Raw genomic sequence first — 25,000 nt, 5'->3', positions numbered from 1 at the left:
TGTTCAGTAACACTGCTCTTGCATCAGTATCTCTAGATTGTTTCTTTCCCTGCCTGAAGGGAGTGCAAAACATAGTTTCTGCTTTTTCCTTCACTGGCATAATTAAAATCAAGAACTAATTCCCTATGAGAAATTACTGGGTTGAACTATACCTAACACTTCATAGAATGGATCCACACAGCACAGAACAAGGTCAGTGGCTCATTGTGCCTGTAGCCATGGATTGAATCAGCTGCCTTTCATCTCATTCCCCTATTCTTTCACCACAGCTGTATATTTTCTTTTTCCTTTTGAAATATATATCCATTTCAGTTGGCTTAAGTTAAGCCCAATAATCTGTTTTATGAGTAAAGAAGCATTATTTCAAGTAACAACATTGCATTATAATGTTGCTAAAGTGAAACTTTGTGTCAACAATGGCACAAAAATTTTACAAAGAATTAAGGCTGTGGAATTCACTTCTACAGTTAATGATGGAGTTAGATTGGATTGGCAGGTGAAGGAAAAGGGGTGAAAGGGAATCAGAACTATTTATTAAATATTGTCATACACCGATTACATTTAATAGTGTAAACTACAAAATATTCTTTTAACAGATAAATAATAAATGCATTTACAACATAATATATAAAACCAACATTGAGTACAAATATTTAGGCGTAAAGTAGCTTAAGTATGTCAATTAACTTCAGTTGTGTACTTTCTAAAATTAGTTTTCTTACATCTTTAACAGCGTTAAGTGAACTGAGCCCAAAGAGAGGAAACAATAGTTGGGCAGAGAAAGTAATGGGTAAAGTGCAGCCTTGGGAGAATCAATAGTTGCTAATAGGGACCATTAGTGGCTGACAATGGGTTGGTTGTGATAGCAGCCCATGAGGTGGCAAGATTTCTCCCTAGGGACCCTGCAGCCTTCAGGACTCAATATCAAGTTCAATAAGTTTAGGGCCTAAGCATGTCCTTACCTCACCCCCACACACCAGACTACGTCATCACATGGGCTGCTACTACAATCAACCCATTTTCAGCCACTAATTATCTCTCCGAGCTCCATCTCCACTTATCATTTACTATCCCCCACCCCAAATCCCATCTTCAGCATATATACCATGCTTGTCCAGGCTACAATCAGTTCTGAGAAAGGGTCACTGGACCCGAAACATTAACTCTGCTTTCTCTCCACAGATGCTGTTTTTTCAGCATTTTCTGTTTTTGTTTCTGATTTCCAGCAACCATAGCTCTTTGGTTTCTTTTTAACTGATTGAGAACAGCAACAAAGATGATTCAACTGAAAAAGAGATTAGTTGAGAATGAAACCCAGGTGCTTTTCAAAACAGGTTACATGAAGTTTTAACACTGCGTCTGACCAAATATATGCTGCACTTGGGAAAACATTCATCCTGAGGTGTAACACAAAAATGCATCATTGACCAACACAATAGGCAAACCAGTCTCCCCAATACACCATCATCCCAAATTCTTTTCCTTCCCAATGACTGCTTCTCAATCTGACAATTATCCATTCATTAACACAAATACTGTTACTTATGAAGTGTAAAGCACTAGCTAATGCAGTGAAGAAATACAAGACTAGTGGTGTATCCAGGGAGGCCTTACATAAATTTTCATTAATGAACAATAAACGTTTTAAATGATCACAATAAATTAAGGCAGGAAGTCTGGCGTTAATACCTACTTGTGATCTACTGGGTGACTGCATCGGTTGAGATACTGAAATTCGCTCCCATCGCTTTTGAGACAATTCTTCTGATAATCGTCTATAAAACTTTAAAAACAAAGTTAAACATCAAACACAGTTGCTCATAACAACAGTTTTGATAATGCGATTCTGAGACATCGAATAGTAATTTACAATTAGAACAATTATAATAAAGTTAAAGCACCTTGTATGTGTAACGTGCTTTAAATATTGGAAACAACACAAGGCGTTTAAATTATAGCTGATTTGGGGGTTTGAATATGTCTTACAAAGTTAAAAAATCTTAACCGTAGACACACTAGGCATCCCAAAGAGTAATCACAGTATTCGGCGATCTCACTATAGACCATAAGTGATAACACTCATGCTGGGAGTTACATGTGTGGATGTTGGAGACGACAGGATTTGGGTTGGTTGTAATTTTCTCCATGATTAAATAACCTCATGGATAAACAATAACTCAGGTTAAGCGCACACCCTGCCATAATCAGTATCTGCAAGATGGGATACCAGTAAGGGAAAAAAAATAGTGGAGGGTGGATGAGTAATCTTATATAAACAAAGCTGATATAGCAGAGATGAATTCAAGGTTTCAATGATTCATCAACCAACATTCTTCTTGAAATTTGAACCTTGAATTTAATAAGATTTGTGCAGAGACCCAGCTGCCCAAAAAATTCTTATGCCTAACATGTTGAGTGAGAAATAATGTTGCATTAAGCATGGGACATCTTGGAGTTAAAATCAATTGGCACACTGCCCTGAAGCTCCCAGAAATAAAATCAACCCTTTGCTCTTTCTTTGATCTTTCCCGACTCAATTTGCTTCCGGTGGGGACAAACTCAGAAACGATAGCTTGCGGAATAAGTATAAAAACTGAAAGGCAAATCCATCAGCACTTCTACTGGGCAATAATTAGAAGAAAATACTATAAGATTTCAGTGAATACAAGGTTTAATTTCAACAGCAAAGATGAACTTAGTTAAAATTAAAAAGTACTGGTCCTGTAAAAAGCATCCTTTAGCCACAACTAATGAACACTGTTCCTAATGAGTAATATGTCAAATCGCTACAAAAATACAAGCTTTCTTAATCTACATTAAATAGATAACATGTCTGCTCCACAGTAGCTTTGTACACTCTGTGGTCTACTTTCATCTTCCTATGACATAGGCTCCCTGCATTTAAATAGCCTTGCCAAATAGTATTTTTTATTGAGATATCTCTCTGGAGAAATAGACTTTAAAAGCAGGGCTGCAATGTTAAGTTTATATTGAATTTATTTGGAATTAAATTTATATAGAATGAACTTGAGAGTACTGAGCACAGTCTGGTGTCCAAACTACAAATAGGATGCTAGAACACCAAGGAGAAGATTTAATGAGCAGTTACCAGACTGGAAGATACAATTATCAAGCAGGCTGGGTTTTCCATGATAAGTGAATTCATTCCTTTTTTCTAATTCATGCATGGGACAGGGGCATCACTGGCAGCAGCAGTGTTTATTGCACATCCTGAATTGCTCGAGAAAGTTATGGTGAGTTACGTATCTTCAATACAACTGAGTTACATGCTGATAGTTAAAAGTCAAACACATTGCTCTGGATCTGGAGGCACATAGACCAGATTGGGTCATTATGGCACATTTCCTTCCGTTAAGCTCATTAGTGCACCATACAGATGACCAGCATTTTTTAAATTCAAAGTTTATTTAAACAATACAGACTCATCAGCTCCTGTGATGGGGTTTTAACTCATGTCTCTAGATTGTTAGACCATGCTCTGATTTAATGGCCCAGTATGTCATTATACAACCAAACACTAACAAGAAAACTGTCTTTAAAGTTGCGAAGATGTTAAGTAGAGTGGGGAGAAACTACTTCAACTTGTGAATGAGTCCAAAATTAGGGGGGCATAACCATAGTTCAGCTACCAGAAGATCAAAATAAATAAGGAAGAGTTTCTAATACATATTAGATCACCTCCTGTCACAGGAGGAGTGGCTGAAGAAAACGGCGCTGATGCTTTTAATTTGGAACTTGATGCATTAATGAAGGAAGAAATAAAGACAAATCTATAACCAGAACAACTGAGAAGACTGAAGTGCAGTATTAGTAAAAGGGCAGAAAGTCAGATAGGATAGAAGAAAAGGGATATAATGGAACAAAGGGGCCAAGAGAAATTATCCTGGTTTCTCTCGGTAATAAACTAATGAATGACAGTCAATTTAAACATGGCACATATATTGGCTAAACATGTGTGGGAAAATGCAATTTAACTGCCAGATTGTTAGCAAGAGGCGAGTGAGAGGATGTGTTAGGTCAATTTTGATCTTTGAAAGTTGGTGAACAGAGAACAGCCTGAAAGGGATATGGGAGATAGGAAATGAAAATGCTAGAATGCAGTTTCCTAGTCATCAGCCAAGCTTGACTCTTTGTTCCAGAGAAATCAAGTTCATGTTAGGCAAGTTAAGTATTTAGAGCTAAATTAATTGTTCTGAAATTTAAAAAGATGGCTTATAAAATCATTGAGCTTAAACGTGTATAATAGTAAGCCAACAGAGAACAGCAGTAGAACATGGCAAAATGAATCAGCTGAACAACACAAGTAAACGCAGCTGAGAAATGGAAGTCAGGAAACCAAATTAGGAAAACTTATAGAAAAACCACATACCAGCTAGTTAGCAGTTGTAAAAGATGAACAAGGGGAGGCAGTTAGAAGAATGAAACTCAGGAGTTGATTAAGTGAGAACAACAGATTAAAAATGCCTCAAATCAGATTTCCATATACAAGTGACTGCTAGCTAAATACCACATTTACCAAATGGATTTTTTTGGTGTACTAATTAAGGAAAACAGCCAACTTAAATGAGAACACTTAAAAACTGGAACTAATGCAAAATCCCAAAAGGATTGCAGGATTTCACTCAATCAAAATTAGTCCTCAAGGCTTGCAGTTACTGACCATTTAAACAACAAGCCGCTTTTGAAATTTTGAGATCTTTGCTCCATATGATCAGATAGACAAACTCATTTTACATATAATTTTAACACAATATTGCAAAAAGGAATCAGAGCAAGTGCGTAATCACACTGCTGAGAGCGACTGCCTCTCGCCATGCACCTTTATAACACGGTATAGCCATTCCTTCCTCAAAAAAATGGTAATGTTCAACTTCTCTCAAAGCTGATCTTTAACCTCCCAAAAGATGGATCAGCATTATTTGCATGATGTTGTTCTTTCTTGGGGATTTTACTATAAAACAAACAATGCAACAGGGATCTGGAATTTGCCAAGTCATGCCAATCATGTCGACCAAACTGAAATACTATCATCCTGCCTGGTCAACATTCATGGAACATATTTTTTATTAGTGAAACTCTCATTTATGCACTAACAAACTTTTTAAAAAGCAGTGAATCGTTTTACATACATTTTAGCAGTCAGCGTAATAGTTACCTCAATCTGTCCATGTTCCTTGAAAGACAACTTGATGTAAGAGTATTTGCTACTTTGATATGGGCCAGGCTCTTTGTTGGGAGAAACCGGTTGAAGATGAACTACTATTTTGGCACTGGAAACAAAATAAAAGAGTTTGCTTTTTCAGTCATTTCCTTGGTCAAGTACAAAGTGCAGCACTGTGATGATATAAATGATATACAGACAATAAACGGTCATGTTGACACCTCTACATCAAAATTTAGCCAGAACGTTGCACAATTCAACAAGAGAGCTATAGGACAATTTCTTCTAAGTGTGTGATTCTCCCATTCTCTGTTGGTTGTCTCTTGAAAAAAATGCTCAATATGATGGATATTTGACCAGAAGGGAAAAAAAGAAAGAAAATTCAGAAAGCATGCTTTGTAACAACAGTTCTACAGGAATAATGAAAGAGTGTTCACCAAACGGTTACAGCACAGGAGACAGCCATTCGGCCCATTGTGCCAGTGCAATAATTCTGCAGAAGCAAATTAACTACTTGCACTCTCCTGGCTTTTATTCTACAAATTTTTCTCTAGATAATAATCCAATTTCATTTCTTTTCCTCTCAAGTTATGCTATTTGCCCACACTCCTCAGCAGGCTGCAGATATAACATCAAAAGGAGTATGCCATACAATAAACATATTAACTATTAAAAGATAAGGAAATCGAAAGAACTAAAAATGTAGATTTGATAATTTTCTGTTGCAGTACTGTCAAGGTGGCAACAAAAAGAAATTACAAGAAGCACAAATAACAATACAATTACGAGTTAAATAAAGTTAAAATGCAAGAATATTACAATAGTCTGTGGAACTGCAAGATTTTAAAGAGGAAGCACACACAAACAAGTCACAGAAGCAAAGAGGTTTATAGCACAAGACCATTCGACCAATTTTACCTGAGCTGACTATTGGCTAAATGAATGATTTATAATAATAAAGCGCATTCAGCATAATAAAATGCCCAAAGTTGCTGCACTGGAGATCACAAAATAAAATTTGACATTGAAGCAAGAACAAGGTAACCAACGCTTTGTCAAAGCAGTAAGCTTTAAGGAGGGTCCAAAAGGAAAGAAGACATAGAGAAGTTATGGAGAAAATCTTAGAATCTTAGGCAGCTGAAGACACCAAATTGTAGGACAAAGAAAATCCTGAGTGCACAAGAAGTCAGAATGAGAGGAGCACAAAGGTCTTGGAGGATTGTTAGCTGGATACAGTGATAGGGAGCGGCAAGACATTGTAGGGTATTTGAATACAAAGATGAGAACTTTAAAATCGCAATATTGCTGGTCCAGGAGCCAATGTAGGTGTGTGTGCACGTGCAACGATGGATGTATGAGACTTGATGAAAGTTAAGATATGGCCAGCAGAGTTCCGGATAAGTTTAAAGCTAAATCCTAAAGCGGTTAAAGGTGGAAGCTAGGAGGCCTGTCAAGAGTGAACTGGAAGATTAATGCAAGGGTAGATGCAGTTTCAGGAGCTAATGACCTGAAGTCGAGGCAAATTTGATGATTATATCAAGGTGGAAGTAAGTGGTCTTAGTCATGATGTGGATATAGGTCAGGAATATAAATAATTGCGTGGTAGTATAGAGCTTAAAACATTGCTAAGAGGGAAAAAAAAGCAATGTTTTTGTCTTGCACTCATCAGAACTAGGACACAAGAAACAGGCTTGAAAACAGGGACACTACTTTATACAGCATGACAAGAGGGTGCTGATTGATTGGGCCATCATTGGCATGGAATGCAGCAAAAGCAGTGAATTGTCAATCTTCATTCTCAGGTCAAGCAGGTAAATTCTGATTGATCAGGGCGTAACTATGGGGATGCAGCAGAGAATTGGCTGTCTCCTTGATCCTTTTCTTTTTAAGTGAAAAAGGTGCAATGCATGTTAAAATTATTTTTGTTCTTACATAACAGGGTTCTGTGTAAATACATATGTAGCTTCTACCAACCTTGGGACATATGGTCCCCAAACCTGGCATCACACGGACACTGAAACCTACCACATTATGTCCAAAGATGCAGTTCTCCTGGTAATCAACAAATGTTAGCAAGAGCTGGGCCTAGAGATGGGCATTGCCATGTATTTGAACTCTCATGGAGTCATCACTCGCTATGTTTTGCCAAAACTCACGAGAGGGCCTATGTTCACTACTTTGGCCCTATGCAGTTGCCAATCTACCTCAGATTAGCCTGGAAGTGGAAGGTAACTCTCAAATTTGAACTTCAGGTGAAACTATGCAGTAAACTCAAGAGATCATCAGCTGCAGCGTGATAAATTTGTGCATGCTAGAAGCTACAGATATAAATACATACAAAGTAGCAAGAACTGCAGATGCTGGAGTCAGAGATAACACAGTGTGGAGCTGGAGAAACACAGCAGGCCAGGCAGCATCAGAGGAGCAGGAAAGTTGATGTTTCGGGTCGGAACACTTCTTCTGAAGAAATGTCAACCTTCCTGCTCCTCTGATGCTTGCAGTGTTCCTCCAGCTCCAGATGTGTTATCTCTAAACACATAGGACTTGGTTTTTTGTTAATTCATTTATGGATTGTGGGCATCGATGGCTAGGTCAGCATTTATTGCCCATCCCTAATTGCCCAGAGGGCAGTTAAGAGTCAACCTGTGGATCTGGAGTCACATGTAGGCCAGACCAGGTAAGGATGACAGATTTCTTTCCCTAAAGGACATTAGTGGACCAGATGGGTTTTCCAACAATTGACAATGGTGTCACGATAACTATTAGACTCTTAATTCCAGATCTTTTAAAATTAAATTCAGATGCTACCATTTGAACCCATGTCCCCAGACCATTAGCTGGGTCTCTGGATTAATAGTCTAGCAATAATACCACTAAACCATTGCCTCCCCTTTTATGTAGGCAAAAAAGAATTTCTACATACATTACACCTTGTTAACAAAAAAAGGTGTCGTTGACACAGCCAATCTCCTGCAGCATCCTCATGGCGAGAACCTTACCAATCAGCCTTTACTTGCCTGGTGTGAGAATTAAGATTGACAGGTAACTGTTCTTGCTGTATTTGCATGCCACTGATAACCCAGCCAATCAGCAGCCTCTTCTCATGTTCTTTAATATGCTGTTCCTTTTTTCAAGTCTGTTCCTTGCATCATAATTCTGATGAGTCAAGACAAAATTCTTCAACTGTTTCCCCTTTTAACAATATATACAAGTCAGGAGCTTGTCTCAGAGTCAAATCAGCTAATAAGATTGCGAACAGTCTGCTTCATTCTCAGGCAGCTGGCAGGAAGAGACATTAGTCAGAAGTTGGGGAGCTGTGTTTCCGGTGGAATCAGAAGACAATGGTTAGAGTCCTCCCAATATTTATTTGGAGGAGATTTCAGCTCATGCACTACTAGACGCCAAACAAGCATTTCGACAACATAGTGGATTAGGAGAGGTGCAGATGAGGTATACTGAGTATCATCAGCATACAAGTGGAACTTGATAATATTACTAAAGGACAATATGCAGATCTAAGTAGGAAAAAGGAAACATATTTTGGCGTACTACAGAGATAGGAGTGCAGGACCAGGAAGAGTTATCAGGCAGGTGATTCTTTGGCAAAATGTTGTGTTACATTTTAAGTGTAATAAATAAAACCCCTTTATATAAAAATAAACAATAAAACCTATAACGTGGCGTTTTAGCTTTCCATGTGCTACTTATTGAGGCCAAAAGTACAGTGTTGATGTTACAATTATGTTATATTTTAAAAACAAAACCGGAAAGATGAGGGTGCTGCGTCCACAAACCTTTCACATCTGACTGCTGGAAGTTATCAAATATCTCAGTCCAGACTTCAACACAAACCTAACCATCTGCCAACTACTAACTTTACATCGCTATGTTTTATCAACTTTCCCTTCTCTCTCTCTCCTCTTCCAGAAAGTCATCATTAATTTAGGGAAGCCAAAAGATCAACAACCAAAGGATTGCAGGCCTTCCCAGTAGAATAATAAACTAAACTCATTAATTACTGTAAAACCTTTGTTAGAGCACACGCTTCCTAGCAAAACAAAATCTTCAGTTCCTTCTATTGCCAAGAGAAACACACCATACTATCCTTTTAAGTATGAAAAATATATAAACTTGGAATCTCTTGGGATAAATATTGCCCGAGTTATTATTGCAAATTGAACATAACATCTCTGAAATTGAAGAGTATTTCTCTGGCTTTCATTTCAATCCTCTTATCGGCTCACAATCAATTCATCCAGTTCCATTATATTTTCCAAATGGGATTTTTAAGCTTAGATATAGTAGATCACTTTAGATATAGTTAAAGCCTACAATTATTTTACAGAACTAAATGGCAATTATCAAAATCAGAAACTAGAGGAATACCATCCATCCAATACAATAATACCATATTTTAGAGCATATTTTTATACTGAAACTCTCTGAAGAACAGCAAATACCAGAAAGTTAATCCTAAATTTATAGATAAAAGCTTGAACTCACAAGGAAAATCTTAAGAATGAGTTACAGCAATGAAAATGATGGTCCTTCAAACAAATAATTATTCCTTACATATGGTAATTCATCTTGCCTATCATTCTTCATTTGAAGCAATTTACGTTTTATCTCTCCAACCAGCAGCTTTGTTGCAAATAATTTCCACTTTACCACACCACTCCCATACCATTTCAAACATCAACTCTCCATTTAGGTCCTCACCCCATCACCTTGTAATCACCCCCAGAACTCACTCTGATCAACAGAGTCCTTTGTGGTGAGTAATTCCACAATCTCAGATTTTTTTTTCCCCTCTGCTGTCTCTGCTATTTTGGTCTTGTTTTAAGCCCATTGTCATTATATCAGCATAATGTCCGGTGGTCCAATTTCAATCACTGATCCTAAAAATGGTGTCAATGTTTTTCTAACTTAGCATAAATTCATTTCATACTTTACAGATTTCAACTGCAGTCTATTACATGCACAGAAATTGTGTGCCCTCACTAAACCTAAGTGGATTTTTCAACTAGCAGGAACAGCAACTTTAAAATGGCTAACAACTACTATAACAATATTGTAGGCTACATGCTAAACTGGACTCAGTTTTCCAGTCAGAGTATCTTTACACAAGCTGCAGATTACAGGAAACCTTCATTCAACATTGTTTCACTTTAATGTCAGGACATTATTGGGACCTGAAATCTCAATGGAACATTGAGAGCTCCATTCTGATGGCATTACCATACATGATCCAACTGGTGATATTTGGCACAACTTTTCCACACTCTGACTGTGTCTCTACCTGTGCAGCACTGCTCCCTATACCAGAGAGCCTCCATCCACCAAGTTCCAAGGCACAGGCTGAAGCCACCGCCCACTCCCAGACACACTTCATACACTGTCCCCAGTCAGGCTGCACACCAACAGCAATCCCCTAGCAAGCAGTTCCCCCTACTGAGAGGCTGCAGCACCTGTACACCCCCTCCACCAGCCGCCACTGCTGCAAGGTCTACTCAGGCACAATGGAGCCATCCCTCCTGGCTGGCTGTGGGGCTCCAACCCATCCAAAGCATAAGTTACGTCCAAGCTCAGAGCTCCCTTCACCCTCCCCATTGGCCCCTGCAGGGCTCAATGCTTCTCTTAAAGTTGTTTCATTTAAAGTTGAGACTTTTGGGAAAGCAGTCACAAACTTAGAAAGGATTTCCTGCAATTAGATTGGTGCTGTCCAGATTCATAACAGTAGCTTTCGTTACATTTAAATTACAGTTGGCCCATTAAGTTACAACATTAGAAAGCTTTTTTCTCCCATATAGACCGGTGGAAAGACTCTTCCAAAAAAGATGTACTGTCTAGGTCAGCTGAAAATCCTAAAACTGAGACTGATGGATTTTTGTTACATGAAGAGGCTAAAATGGTTATCAATTCAAGACATGAAAATGGAGTTAGGCTGTTTACTAACTAAATGGCCTATCCCGCTGCTAAATTCCCACAGTAACTTCTATCTATACAGCTCCTTTATAGCTATTAAAAGGTGCTTCCTAGGTGCAGAATCAAAGAAAAACTGGAATTAAACCAAACGAGGAGATGATAGGATGAGTTATCAAATATTTGGCAATATGGATAGTTTTAACACTGCACCTTAAAGGAGATGTAAGGGAAAAGAGTTTTAGACAGAAAAATTAGAGTTGCAACTTAGACAGCCGAATCCATGGGCATCCATTAAGATCAGTGAAAGAAATCAGAAGATGCACCAAAAGCCAAAGTTGGAAGAACACAATGTTCTCCAAAGGTCATGGAGCTGAACAAAGTGTCAGAAACAGGGGCAGCCAGGTTGTGAAGAAATTTAAACATGAGAATTAGAATGGGAATTTTAAGATTTAATCCATTTTCATGTTCCAGAATTTCTTGGCTCTGTTGCAGGAATGAGCCCTGGTGTACTGCACAAATTTTCAAATGCCCTGCTACTTGAAGCTCAATTGTCCATCTAGCAGTGGAGAAAGATACATTGATCCCATTCTAAATTCACTGGCTGCTTTGTGAGAACCCACTCTGCATTTTCCCCCATTAATGCCCATTACTATGTGCATCTCCATCCCATACACAGCTGATGTTATACTTTCATGTATTCCCTGTTTCAAGACAGTTGCGACAAGAATATGCCACACTATTATTGGGTACAAAATTCCAACTTTTGGTCACTTTAAAAGGGAAAGTAAAAAGTCTAGGATTTCCTGTTTTGCGCCAAAATGGCCCAATTTCAGCAAAGTTATCAACTTGTACAATCACATGTCACAATTTAAAGCCAAAAATATTAAAATCAATGATAAGTTGGTTTTCAACATCAGCATTACAGGGCCATGGGAAAACAGAAGGTGAATTTGTAGAAGTCCAATGTTTCAAAATTATTTTGACGGCAAAGTCTCACCTTTTTCCTATTCCAGCTGCCTGTTCCTCAAAGAAAATGATCTGTGACAAAGATAAAGCGATGCAGCAATCCTGTAGGAAAGGCAAGTGATGTAATAGCTAAATCCCATCAGCACTTTTAATCTAAACAGTCACAAGAACAACTTATCTTCAGAATTCCAATTCAGTAAACGTTAACATATAGGATGCCAAACATAAAATTGTTATACACCAAAGATAAACCTGTATATAATGAAAGGTAATGAACAATGGTATTTTTTTTTTAAAAAATTGGCTCTAAAGTTCAGTTGTATAACATTTTACAGATGTTTTATCTCACTTTATTCAAGCTTGAGAATGTTACTATTGAATTGTAACCTACTTAGCATGACTAATGCAATTTAGAATTAGAATAAATTCTAAATTTTACATTTCATTGTTAATACACCTGAAATAATGGAAACACTTCCCATTACGTTTTTCCACACTGCTGGCAGCACAGTTTGTTATTCTTAATGTAGTTTATACCAGTTACTATAGTTTCTCAGGCTATCAATCCTTTCTACATTCTCGTTCTCAAAGTACTGACATGTGGTCAGCAAGAATGTTATACCAGAAAGATTATTTGGGTTAATATAGTTCCTCTCAGAGACCAATGGCTTTCCATCTATTCAATGTTGTGACCACCCATGTGTAACAAGGAGATATTTCTCACTCAAAAGCATTGAGAATCTGTAGAATTCCCTTTCCCAGAGGTTTGTGGAGTATGCTTAAGGCTGGGATAGATAGATTTTTTGCCTCTCAGGGAATAGAGGGTCAATGGGGAGCAGGTGGGAAAGTGGGCGTTGAGGCTGATCATTGTATTGAAAAACAGAAAAGGCTCAAATGCCCAAATTGTTTACTCCTACTCCTATTTCTTACTTTCTTAGATCAGCATTGGAAACAGGAGTGGAGAGCAGGGCAGTGTGGTTGGCAAGAAATGCAAAATTCTGCTATTTGAGGGTGGGCTTGAATCATAATTCCCCAGTCCACAAAACTTATCCTTGGGCTACAAACCTTGTATCCACAGTTATTTTATCCCCACTAGAGAAAAGCTAATGTTTTTTTGAATGAAACATTTCATGACTGTTCGTTCGAAATTAATCATAATTTCACCATGCTTGACGGCTAATTAAGGGTGGGTGATTTGAGTGAGAAGAGCTCAAATCAGTGGAAATACAATTTTTTCTTTATTAATATTCTCTAGACATGTCACATATCTTACAGTTGATTCTCATTGAAGGGGTATTCCTGACCTATTTACCTTGACATGGCAGTATCAAAGCTCAAATTGTACCAAGTATTAAAGCTAGCATCAGAATGGCAGACGCTGAAGCGTACATATATAACAGTGTGGAGCTGGAGGAACACAGCAGGCCAGGCAGCATCAGAGGAGCAGAAAAGCTGATGTTTCGGTTCGGGACCCTTCTTCAGAAATTCAGAAACGTCAGCTTTCCTGCTCCTCTGATGCTGTCTTCCCTGCTGTTTTCCTCCAGCTCCGCACTGTCTTATCTCTGACTCCAACATCTGCAGTTCTTACTATCTCTCAGCATACATGTGTGTTTCCTTTGGCACTCTGCTTCAACATCATCCAGCCAGGTAGAACAGAATCGGATAAGAGCCATTTTATCTATCAAGTCTGGTCACAGAGTCACCAGAATTGCCCTGTTCCTGCATTGTTACCTCTGAAGCCCCAAAGGATCTTTCCATCCCCCTCTCCATTTCTCTTCTCCATGCTATCCACACCCCAGGACATCACCTCAAAATACAATATTATGTCCTACAAAAATGCTGATGACACCCAGCTCCACCTCACCACCAACTCTTGAAATCACTCCACTGTTTCTGATGTGTTATATTGCTTTTCCTGCATACAGTTCTCAATGAGCAGCTATTTCGTCAAATTAACTATTGCAAAATCAAAACTATCTTCTTTGTTTCCAGCCACAAATTTTGTTCCTAATTTCATTCATCTCCCGGGCAACCATCTGATGCTGAAACTGACCATTTGCAACTTTGCTATTGTACTTGACTCGGAGGTTAAGTTCCAAGACCACATCCTTCTCTCTCCACCCCTTGTCTCCCTTCATCTGTTGCTGAAACCCTAGTCCAGGTCTCTGTTACCCTTGGGATGTGATAATGCCTTGAGTTTCTCCTCAATGGCCTTCCCTCTTTCACCAGCACCCCCCATAAATCTGAGATTATCCAAAACTCTACTGCCCACAGTCCAATGCACACCAAGTTCCGTTCACTTATCAACATTGTGTTCACTAACCTTGACAGACTCCCAGCCAGGTAATATGTTGAATTTAAAAATCTTATGTATGTTTTCAAAATTTTTAATGGCCTCATCCCTACTTGAGTCCTGCAACCTTTCAAAATCTCTTCACTCTTCCGATTTTGAATATCCCTGACCGCAAATGACCCAACATTGGTGGTGATACTTCCTTCTGGCTGGACTGTCTCGCTGGAATTCCCTCACTAAGTGTTTCCCCTCACTCTCCTCTTCTTTGAGAAGTTTCTCAAAAGCAACTTCTTTGACCAAGCATTTGGTCACTTTTCTCGTATTGCGATTTGCATCTTGGTGTCAAATATTATCTGCTATCATTGGAACATTTTACTGTGTTGAAATATGAGTTGTTGTTGATGCACAATCCTTCAGAAGTATGACTAATTTAATTAAATGTTGGAACAAATAGCGTCAAAATTATTGGCTGAATTAATTTCCAAGAAACTTACATGCTTTTTATGGTCTCTCCATAGCAGTCTGTGTGTACTAAGAAGAAGTGTCCCTAAGTCAAATTTTGCCTGCAATAGACAAGTTACATTTAATGAAATTACATCAACAGATACAGTTTCCACACCACTAGAAGATCTTCAATGGCACTGTTCATTACAAATAATAAGTTTTATAAGAGTCAAAGACAAAAAAAGGCAAAGTAAATTGTGCTGGTAATATTACTCCAGAATCTGGCAATAAAGGAATGGGGTTTACAGGTAGATGGGTTCTCAGCACATGGGAGGCTGCTTCCATGTTTTATACTTTAAACAGCTCACGGAAGATCTTGAAGAAATGTTTAACTGAACATATATCATCAAAATTGATGATAGTTAAGAGAGAATTCATATTTTTAGTCAATGTTGATTCTCCTTTTTAAAAAACGTATTTTGTGATTCTCATTGCTGTCTCTCAAGTGATATCATCTATCACTGTTCACACATTTTCTTTGTTGCGCTGAGGCATTTAAATCAGAAAAGCACATTTATACAAATACAATAATTGCTTAAAATAAAATCTTTGAAAACTGTTTATTTCAGGCCTGTTGGAAAACGTAATGAAGCTCTCAAATCTTCACAGAAAGTGGGAATATACCCTTCCAACCTACAATTTCAAAAGGGACCTTCAAAGATAGCATTTGTTCAGAATATGTAGATTAGACTGAAAGCTTTTGCTTAGCTGTTGACAGTCAAATATTCAGTTAAAGTCCTGGGCTTTTCAAACTGACTGAGTCCTGAATAAAAAGAGACAAAAATAAATCCAACAGATAAATTATACAATTTTATTATGAAATAGGTATTTTTCAAATTAATTTTATTTAACTTCTCCATTTGGAAATAGAAATTTCAGGTAATAGAAACACAGAATATAGGAGCATGTTAGGCCATGCAGCCCTTCAAGCCTGCTCTTACATTCAATGTTATGGTGATCATCCAACTCAGTAGTGTTCCTGCTTTCTCCCCACATCATTTAATCTATTTAGTCCTAAGAATTACTTCTACATCTTTCTTGAAAGCCTTAAAAGTTTTGGCCTCAACAGTTTTCTATGGCTGAGAATTCCACAGGTTCACCACTCTCTAGGTGAAGAAATTCCTCATCAGCTCAGATCTAAATGGTTTACCCAATATCCTGAGACTGTGACTGCTGGTTCTGAACTCCCTGATCATCAGGAACATGCTGCCTGCATCTACCCTGTCTAATCCTGGTAGAATTTTATAGATTTTTTTAACCTATTTTCTAATCAACCTGTTCAGTGATGTTATTACACACTCCTGGAACAGATGGGACTTGAACCTGGGCCTCCTGGTTCATAAGAACATAAGAACTAGGAGCAGGAGTAGGCCATCTGGCCCCTCAAGCCTGCCCTGCCATTCAATAAGATCATGGCTGATCTTTTTGAGACTCAGCTCCACTTACCCGCCTGCTCACCATAACCCTTAATTCCTTTACTGTTCAAAAATTTATCTAGCCTTGCCTTAAAAACATTCAGCGAGGTAGCTTCAACCGCTTCACTGGGCAGGGAATTCTACAGATTCACAACCCTTTGGGTGAAGAAGTTCCTTCTGACCTCAGTCCTACATCTGCTTCCCTTTATTTTGAGGCTATGCCCCCTAGTCCTAGTTTCACCTGCTAGCGGAAACAACCTCCCTGCCTCCACCTTATCTATTCCCTTCATAATCTTATATGTTTCTATAAGATCTCCCCTCATTCTTCTGAATTCCAATGAGTATAATCCCAGCCTACTCAGTCTCTCCTCATAATCCAATCCTCTCAACTCTGGAATCAACCGAGTGAATCTTCTCTGCACCCCATCCAGTGCTAGTATATCCCTTCTCAAGTAAGGAGACCAAAACTGCACACAGTACTCCAGGTGTGGCCTCACCAGGACCCTATACAGCTGCAGCATAGCCTCCCTGTTTTTAAACTCCATCCCTCGAGCAATGACAGACAAAATTCCATTTGCCTTTTTAATTACCTGCTGCACCTGCAATCCTACTTTTAGTGGTTCAGGGGTATGGACACTGCCATTGTGCTACAAGAGGCTTTTTATAGGTTTGAATGAGATCCATCCTCATTTTTCTAAATGAAATGTAATGAAATAGTAAGTCAAAATATTTATTCATAGCTAAGCTGCGAATTCTGTTCCTAGATGCCACCTGGTGGCCAGAGTGTAGAGTATTCTTTCACAGGAATGGCAAAATTTTATTAGAAAGCTTGGGGTGGGCATTACTAGGTCTAGATACAATTAATATTGAAAAAAAAAAGGCAGGTTTGACAATACCACTGAATTATGACAGGGGATGTATTTTTAAACTTACAATAAATGAAAACACTAATTTTAGGACAGGAAATCATGAGGGTAACAGGCTTTTTAAAAATATAATTTTACAAAAAGAACTATTTTTAAGTAGAACAGCTAAGAGAATGACTCCCACTTTATCTGGAAAGGTGCCATGCACAGGCATACTTTTTTTTCTCAGGATGGGAGAATACATATATCCATGCTAGCTGTCACCAGTGGACATTCCTTTATTCTTCTATATGCTTACTGCAGCATATACAGAGATCTAGCAGCAAGCTATATTTTACAACTCTAGCAATAAATGGTGATTGGTGAAAGAGAAAACAAACATAGGATTCCAGGGCAGAGACTGTTCTTGTAAAAACACTTTGTTTTGAATCCTTATGTAGGCTACAGTCAGAGGTGCAATGCCTAGGAAGGTATGAAGTACTACTGCTGTAAAGTAACAACCAGGAATAAAGGATCTATCCAATTATTTCTTTTAAATAACATTACTATTTTGATTATTGATGATGATAAAATATTTTGTCAAAGCCTTTCATCTTGCACACATGACGACAATCTGTAAGAATTTCAATTAAAGGAAAATAATTTATACTGCATGAAAGAAGAGTGCCGATTGGTTGACAAGTCCATTCACAACTCAGCATCCAACATTAGATGTGATTCTGCAATTGAACTATTACAGACAAGCTTGAGTGTGTAAAGAATTAGGGGTTTGGCAATTTTGAGGTTGTCAGTGGGGCTCACGGTATGCTGCACTTGTGTGTACATGAAACCACACACTAATGTACTGGGTCCTATTCTTTGCACACAAATGGAACATGTAACGAGCTTATTTCAACTCAACAAGGTAGGTGGCAACCATTTGCTGACTCATGTGTCAGGGAAATTTCTCAGGATAAAATTTAATCAAAGCCTAGCAGTTAACTGTCAGTCATCACTATCTGGTGTATTTCTCCATGGCAACACCTCTACAATCAGAACCCTCTTGCCAACCAACCAACGTTTCCCTTTCATGTAGTATAAATGCTGGTTTTCCCAATGAATTGGTATTCTTGTGAATTCTCCTGAAGACAAAATGGAAAGCTTTCATAGAATCCCCTACAGTGCAGAGAGGGGCCATTTGGTCCATCGAGTCCACACCAACCCTCCAAACAGCATTCCACCCAGACCCACCCCTCCACGCTATCTCCATAATGTTGCATTTCCCATGGTTAACCCACCTAGCCCGCACATTCCTGGACACTGTGGGCAATTTAGCATGGCCAATCTACCTAACCTGCACATCTCTGTACTGTGGGTGGAAACCGGAGCACCTGGAGGAAACCCATGCAGAGCCAGAGAGAATTTGCAAACTCCACACAGACAGCCATGCAAGGCTGGAATCAAGCCTGGGTCCCTGGTGCTGTAAAGCAACAGTGCTAATCACTGAGCCACTGTCTCATTTATTTTAAGCAATGGTCAATTTCCATGCTCCCAAATAACTGCTGTTATTTTGCTTTCTTTAACTTTCTGGGGGAAATTGACTCTCCTGTCCTGGATATTGAAGTAAACTAAATTTAAAGTATTTAGTTATGCATCACATAACTCAAGAAAGATAGACCTTATCCCAAATTCCAATGTATTTTCCTACTTATCACACACACATTAAGACCCCATTAAATACAAAATTAGGTGTGCTTTACAAAATACCTTTCTGTCAGAAAATCTAAGTGATTTATTCTGGAGTTCCTGGAGTCTTTTTTTTGCAACTAACAGCACTAACATCTAAGACCAGCGCAGAGTAATCTTCTAGCTGCTGACTTAGATGAGGCAACCGCATTGCTGCCTCTAAGGCCAGCCTCAGTATTCATCCTTCCCACTAATAGAAAAGCATGGTAGCTAGCAATGGTGTTTATTGGTTTTTTTTATATTAAAGACTAGATCTAGGGAAAGTGACCACATAAGAACGCACTCTAAAACATATATTCAAAGTGTGGATTCTAGTACCTGAGGATTGATGGCACAAGTACTGAACTCCATGGGGAACTGGCCACCAGCACTGGCACATTAGCAATTAGTGAGGGTATAGCATACAAAATGCACACAGGGTTTGAGCACATCTTTAATGATATTGAGAGAGAAACAGAGAGAGAACGTGCCTATGTTGTGCTGTCACTTTTGGCTTTCCAAGAGGGTGAACCACGGACGAATTGCCCCATCATGCCTACAAGTCTAACCAAATCAGGCAACTTCAGCCCTATCCTTTCATGGACTGTAGGTCAACAAAAAAAACTTTCTAATTGGTGCCAGTGACTACACCACCCATTACATTTCCAGCAAAGATGCTGCAGTGCTGTGCCACTGAACCCCTTTTCGATGGTAATAAATGCAGATTTAATTGAAAAGATGACACTAAATGTTTTGTGAAATGTTTTGTTTTTAATGACAGTTCATCCATGTAAGAATCAGGCCTCCCCTGAAAGTGCAAACATACAGGGTTAATAGACTCTCCCTGCCATTCCCCACTGTCACAGCTCCAGCTAAGACTGCACACACTGAGTGACCAAAGGGCCTGACTCTGCCTGAGACTCGGCTCCCGGCCCTGAACCCAGCTCGGTTCACTTTTACCTTGTCATCACCGTCGTACAAGCGGACTCCGCGCTGCTGTATCACCAGGGTCTCGTTAATCTCCAAGAGTCCGCTCGCCCACACGAACCGATCCATCACCGGCCCCCGGAACTGGAGCGACCAAACACCGGCTCACTTCCTGCAGCAGCGGCACCCGCGACACCCCCACCTATTGGACACTCCGTCTTACTGCAGCAACCCCGCAGTGATAGTCACTGGAACCCAGTATAAGCTCCAGAGGTGTGTAATAATATCTTTCAACTGATTGATTAGAAAATATCTACATCACTTACACTAACTTGCTCCATTTTAAATATAATCTTTTTCTATTTTCCTGAAAACAGAAGGCTGATGGGTGACCTAACAGAGGTCTTTAAAGTGACTAAAGGCATTTAAGAGAGTATTGGATGTGCAAGGGTACGGGAAAAAGCATAAGATTGGCAAGAGCCGGCGATGGCACTGATGGGCTTCCGGCACTGTAACAATTCTGTTATTCTGTTTTGGTAGAGTGGACATATAAAGAATGTTCCATCTTGTGCACAAAACCAAAGCTAGAGACTATCGATGTAAGAATTTTGCTGGATGTTGGCCAAGTAGCAATTTTGCTCAGTTTCATGAAGAGTTTCCTTCCATGAGACTTAGTGAGATTTCTCATGCTATTTTCTGAAACACAGCTTATTACTTACAAATAATATACTAATGACGCCCAGTTCATATCTTCCCTCTACCACTATACTCACCACTGTTGGGACACCCTGAGATTCCCAATACTGGTACCATTTTTAAATGCAGTTGTGCAACATGACAAGTAAATCCAAAGCTGCCTTGCACAGTTTGTGAGAATTGTTCTACATATGTCAAGCAGAAGAAAAATTGGCAACGCACTTTGTTAATTGGGACCTGGAGGTCCTAATGGAAGGCGAGGTGCAGAGGAAGGCCATTCTCTTTCCCTCAGGACCAACAGGAGAGGCCACGGCATCAGACTTTGCCAGCCTGGTCTAAGGTTACCACATAGGTCAGTGCTGTTTCTACAATCTAAAGGAATGCACAGCAATGTTGTAAAAAAAAGGTCAATGACCATATCCACACTGAGAGGGTAATCTTTCTGCAGTGTTCTGAAGGTCACTGTACCTGAAACGCTGACATTAGCTTTCTCTCCACAAATTCTGCCAAACCTACTGAGTTTCTCCAACTACATATTTTTGTTTCAGATTTCCAGCATCAGCATTTCATTGTTTTTTTGCCAACAATTTTTCTCTGCTACTTTCCACCTTCTTTATCTCTGCTATTGCACTCATCTCTAACCAAAGCTGACTCTCACTACTGCAAGCAACTCTTGCTCTCAGCCACCTAATCCTCCCACTCAACTAACTCTGCATGGCCGCTACGCTACCTACTCACCCGTTCGATACCTCACCATCTTTTGCCCACCTCCACCAGCGCTAGCTGTGCCAGCCACTTTCATCTTACTCAATTCCTCCATACCCCTCATTCTTGGAGAAAATGGCCCACATTTAGGGTGGAAAGAATCAAGATGGGTGGTGGGGAGCCTGACATGCCCTAGACATTGCTGGTGAGGACCATTCCCGTGGTTTTGCCTAAACCTCCAAGTCCCACAACCAAGTAAGATTCATTGTCCATTGCTGTGCTGTTCTCCCATTACCTTCACTATGAACGTACTCTTAACATGCCTGAATTTCTACCCCTTTTTTACAACATGTTCTTTCTGTTGTCACCCACAGGGACCAATGGCATTTGCACAGACCCCGCCATCCAGAAGGTGGTCTGCAAAACATCTCATCCTCTGTCTCCGAGGAAAAAGCCCTCAGAGAATGCACAAACACAGCTGCCTCCCACACCCTCCAACAGCTCAGATACTGATATGTCGGTGTGTATTTTATCTAAATTAGAGTCAGGAACTCTTGCTGGTCAATACACATCACTGCCACATCTCCGCAACTGGTCTTGAAAGAAATGTCCCGGCCTCATTAGCAAGCAGGGGATGGGCAGAGATCAGGAACATGCTCAGGCCAAACAGGAGAGGATCCAATGGGTTTTGGAAATTAAGAACTTTATAGAAATGCACACACAAATACGGGAACAGCAGGTTAATTAGAGTCACTGGGAAACTGACTCAAAAGTTGGAGGACTCCACCAGTGCTAATTGTACTGTGCTGCTTCTGGCATGCAAGCAGCCAGCAGTCTCTACGGACAGGTTGGTGACAGCTATGGAGAGCCGGGTCCAGCACACTCAGTGTCTGCTGAATACACGCCCAGATCTGCAATCCAAAGCTGTAACCATTGGTGCTCAGCACTGGTTGTACTGGATCCATAGGACTTGACATGACTTAATGCCTGGACTGTAGGGGTACAAACACCCCCTGACCCTGACCACCCCAAGCAGCCGACTAACTGTGCCCAAGTCTCTAGACAGATGTTGGAATCCTCTCTCGACTTACTGTGCCAGGATCCCCTGACTCTAGGGTTTCTCCCTTGATTGACTGAGGACTAGTTGGACCAAAGAGTCTGTTTCCATGTTGTATGACTCTATGACTACTCCTCTTACTCTCTGAGACTTGCCCATTTGATTGAAGCACATGCAGAGTGTTTGCTGTGTATGATGCTGGCACGTGGTGCAGGTGTGAAATTGACATAGCGTGGTACCACACAGCAAGATGTCCACCTTCCTGATTGATCACTACTGACAACCATGCCAATTTGCTTTGCTTTTGACAGCACTAAACGTCAGGACAAGACAGAAATACAGTAATATTAACTTTTAAGCTCTGGCCAAAGAAGAAAAATACAAAAAGGCAAGGCAAGGCAGAGATGTTGTGAGCATTCATGTATCACTAACAACAGGTGAAGAGCCCCAAGATACACTCTAGTGAAATCCATGAGCTGGGTGCCTGTTTCTGCGCACAAAGTATCCTTGCAGCAGCATTCCAATGAAAGTTCTTGGTGTGCTCCAAATTGCAGCATTGAAGTGCAGAACTGTATTGAAAGTGGGTTGAAGATGTACCATGACATGCAGTGAGGCTGGTAACATGGCAACATCTGTGGATGGGCCTGGGTTTGGCGAGCTCACTGCCCAGGGACTGCATCGTAAGATATTGGTGGCTGCTATCCAAGGTAGAGGATCAGAGGATCTAGCAGTGAGCTGGAATTATAGTTACCCACAGTGACTTTCATGTCAGGAATTGTCACCATTTAGTTTCTATCTGGTGGATAAAAGAAAAAGAAACTGCACATCAGTGAGGTGCAATTAACTGAAACAACATGCTGTTGCATGCAAATAGGCCTCTTACCATTCAACACGTTTGGAGAATCAGACAGTTTTGCTGTCAACATCAAGAACCTCCTTAGTGGCAACCTCACCCTACTTCCCTAACTTTCCTGTCAATGCCAATATTATTCAGGGGCTGGGAATATGTTGCCCTGTGATGCCAAGAATTCCAACAGGTATCTGAAGAAACTACTTAACTCAAGAAGTGGTCAGAATGAGGAACTCACTAGGGAATAGCTGAAACAAAGAGTATCAATGCTGGTGGCACAGTGACTCAGTGGTTAGCACTGCTGCCTCACAGCACCAGGGGCCCGGGTTCAATTCCCCCTCAGGCAACTGTCTGTGTGGAGTTTGCACATTCTCCCTGTGTTTGCATGGGTTTCCTCCAGGTGCTCTGGTTTCCTCCCACAGTCCAAAGATGTGCAGGCTAGGTGGATTGGCCATGCTAAATTGCCTATAGTGTTCAGGGATGTGTAGATTAGGTGGGTTTGGGGAATGGGAAAGGGTGGGATGCTCTGAGAGTTGGTGTGGACTTGTTGGGCCCAAGGGCTTGTTTCCGCACTGTAGGGATTCTATGGACTCTATTCCATGCCTATAAAGGGGAGCTGGACAACCATATAAAGAACAAGGGGATAGGTGGATGGTATGATGGATTTAGATTAGAAAAATTGGGAGGAAGCTTGAATGGAGCTTAAACACTAGTATGACCAAATGGCCTGTTTTTACACCATGTCTTCAATGTAATATCATCCTATGTAACGTCATCCCATCCTGAATAACTAGACTTTTAGAACACAGTAAAACACCCATCATATATGCCATCATGTGAATATTCATCCATGATTAAAATACAGAAAACTATAATAGTAACATTACCACAAAGGGTTCTTCATTTTTAAAGGCAGAGTTACTGCTTCGTTGAAAGGATAATGCAAATGTACCGACAACAAAAGCAGAGATGAAATTATAGCATAGAGTTCCAAAGTATATGGTTCTGGGATGTGGGAATTATCCAATGAGGAGCGATTGAATAAATCAAGCCTATATTTTCTGGAATTAGGAAGAATGGGAGGAGACACCAAGATTGGTGGTATAGTGGACAATGAAGAAGGTTATCTAAGATTACAAAGAGATCTTATCATTTGGATCAATGGGCTGAAGAGTGGCAGATGGAGTTTAATTTGCATAAATGTGAGGTATTGTGTTTTGGTAAAACAAACAAAGGCAGAACTTATACAATTAAAAGTAGGGCCTTGTGTAGTGTTGTATAACAGAGAGAGCTAGAGGTTCAGCTTTGAATTCTTTGAAGTTTATATCACATACAGGTAGGGTGGTTAAGAAGGCATTTAACACGCTTGCCTTCATTGATCATACATTTGAGTATAGGAATGGGATGTTATGTTGAGGTTGTACAGGTCATTGGTAAGGCCTCTTCTGGAGCACTGTGTCCAGTTCTGGTCTCCCTGTTATAGGAAGGATATTATTAAGCTGGAGAGGGTTCAGAAAAGATTTACCAGGATGTTGCCAGGAATGGAGGGTTTGAGTTATAGGGAGAGGCTGGATAGGCTAGGACATTTTTCCCTGGAGCATAGGAGGTTGAGAAGTTTATAAAATCGTGAGAGGTAGATAAGGTGAATAGCAGGTGTCTTTTCCCTCCTGTGGGGGATTGCAAGACCAGGGGCATATTTTTCAGGTGAGAGGAGAAAGATTTAAAAAAGATGTTGGGGCAGTTTTTTTACAGTGTGGTCCACGTGTGGAATGAACTTCCAGAGGAAGTGGTGGATGTGAGTACAGTTACTACACTTAAAAGACATATAGATTGTTAATGGATAAGAAATGTTTGGAAGGATATGGTCCAAGCGTAGGCAGGTGGGACTACTTTAGTTTGGGATTATGGTT

At 39.9% G+C, this 25,000-nt stretch overlaps 1 protein-coding gene across 2 annotated transcripts in view; it reads right to left on the bottom strand.

Moving 5' to 3' along the window:
• The window catches only part of vps36 (vacuolar protein sorting 36 homolog), a 51,117-nt gene extending 31,117 nt beyond the window's left edge, over positions 1 to 20,000 (bottom strand). The window contains exons 1-5 of one of the 2 annotated variants that reach the window (XM_048597840.1): positions 19,816 to 20,000; positions 14,861 to 14,929; positions 12,105 to 12,175; positions 5,177 to 5,291; positions 1,694 to 1,783 (exon numbers count right to left, since the gene is read on the bottom strand). In XM_048597840.1, the coding sequence (XP_048453797.1) occupies positions 1,694 to 1,783; positions 5,177 to 5,291; positions 12,105 to 12,175; positions 14,861 to 14,929; positions 19,816 to 19,911 (441 nt within the window). In that variant the 5' untranslated portion in view covers positions 19,912 to 20,000. The remainder of the gene's footprint in view (positions 1 to 1,693; positions 1,784 to 5,176; positions 5,292 to 12,104; positions 12,176 to 14,860; positions 14,930 to 19,815) is intronic. The other variant, XM_020523799.2, reaches the window with a different exon arrangement.
• Positions 20,001 to 25,000: the final 5,000 nt, after the last annotated feature.

The sequence above is a fragment of the Rhincodon typus genome, chromosome 6 (genome assembly GCF_021869965.1).
Source record: "Rhincodon typus isolate 14 chromosome 6, sRhiTyp1.1, whole genome shotgun sequence".
Classification (NCBI taxonomy): domain Eukaryota; kingdom Metazoa; phylum Chordata; class Chondrichthyes; order Orectolobiformes; family Rhincodontidae; genus Rhincodon; species Rhincodon typus.
Note: the sequence above shows the minus strand (reverse complement) of the source record. Positions and strands in the feature narration are given on the sequence as shown.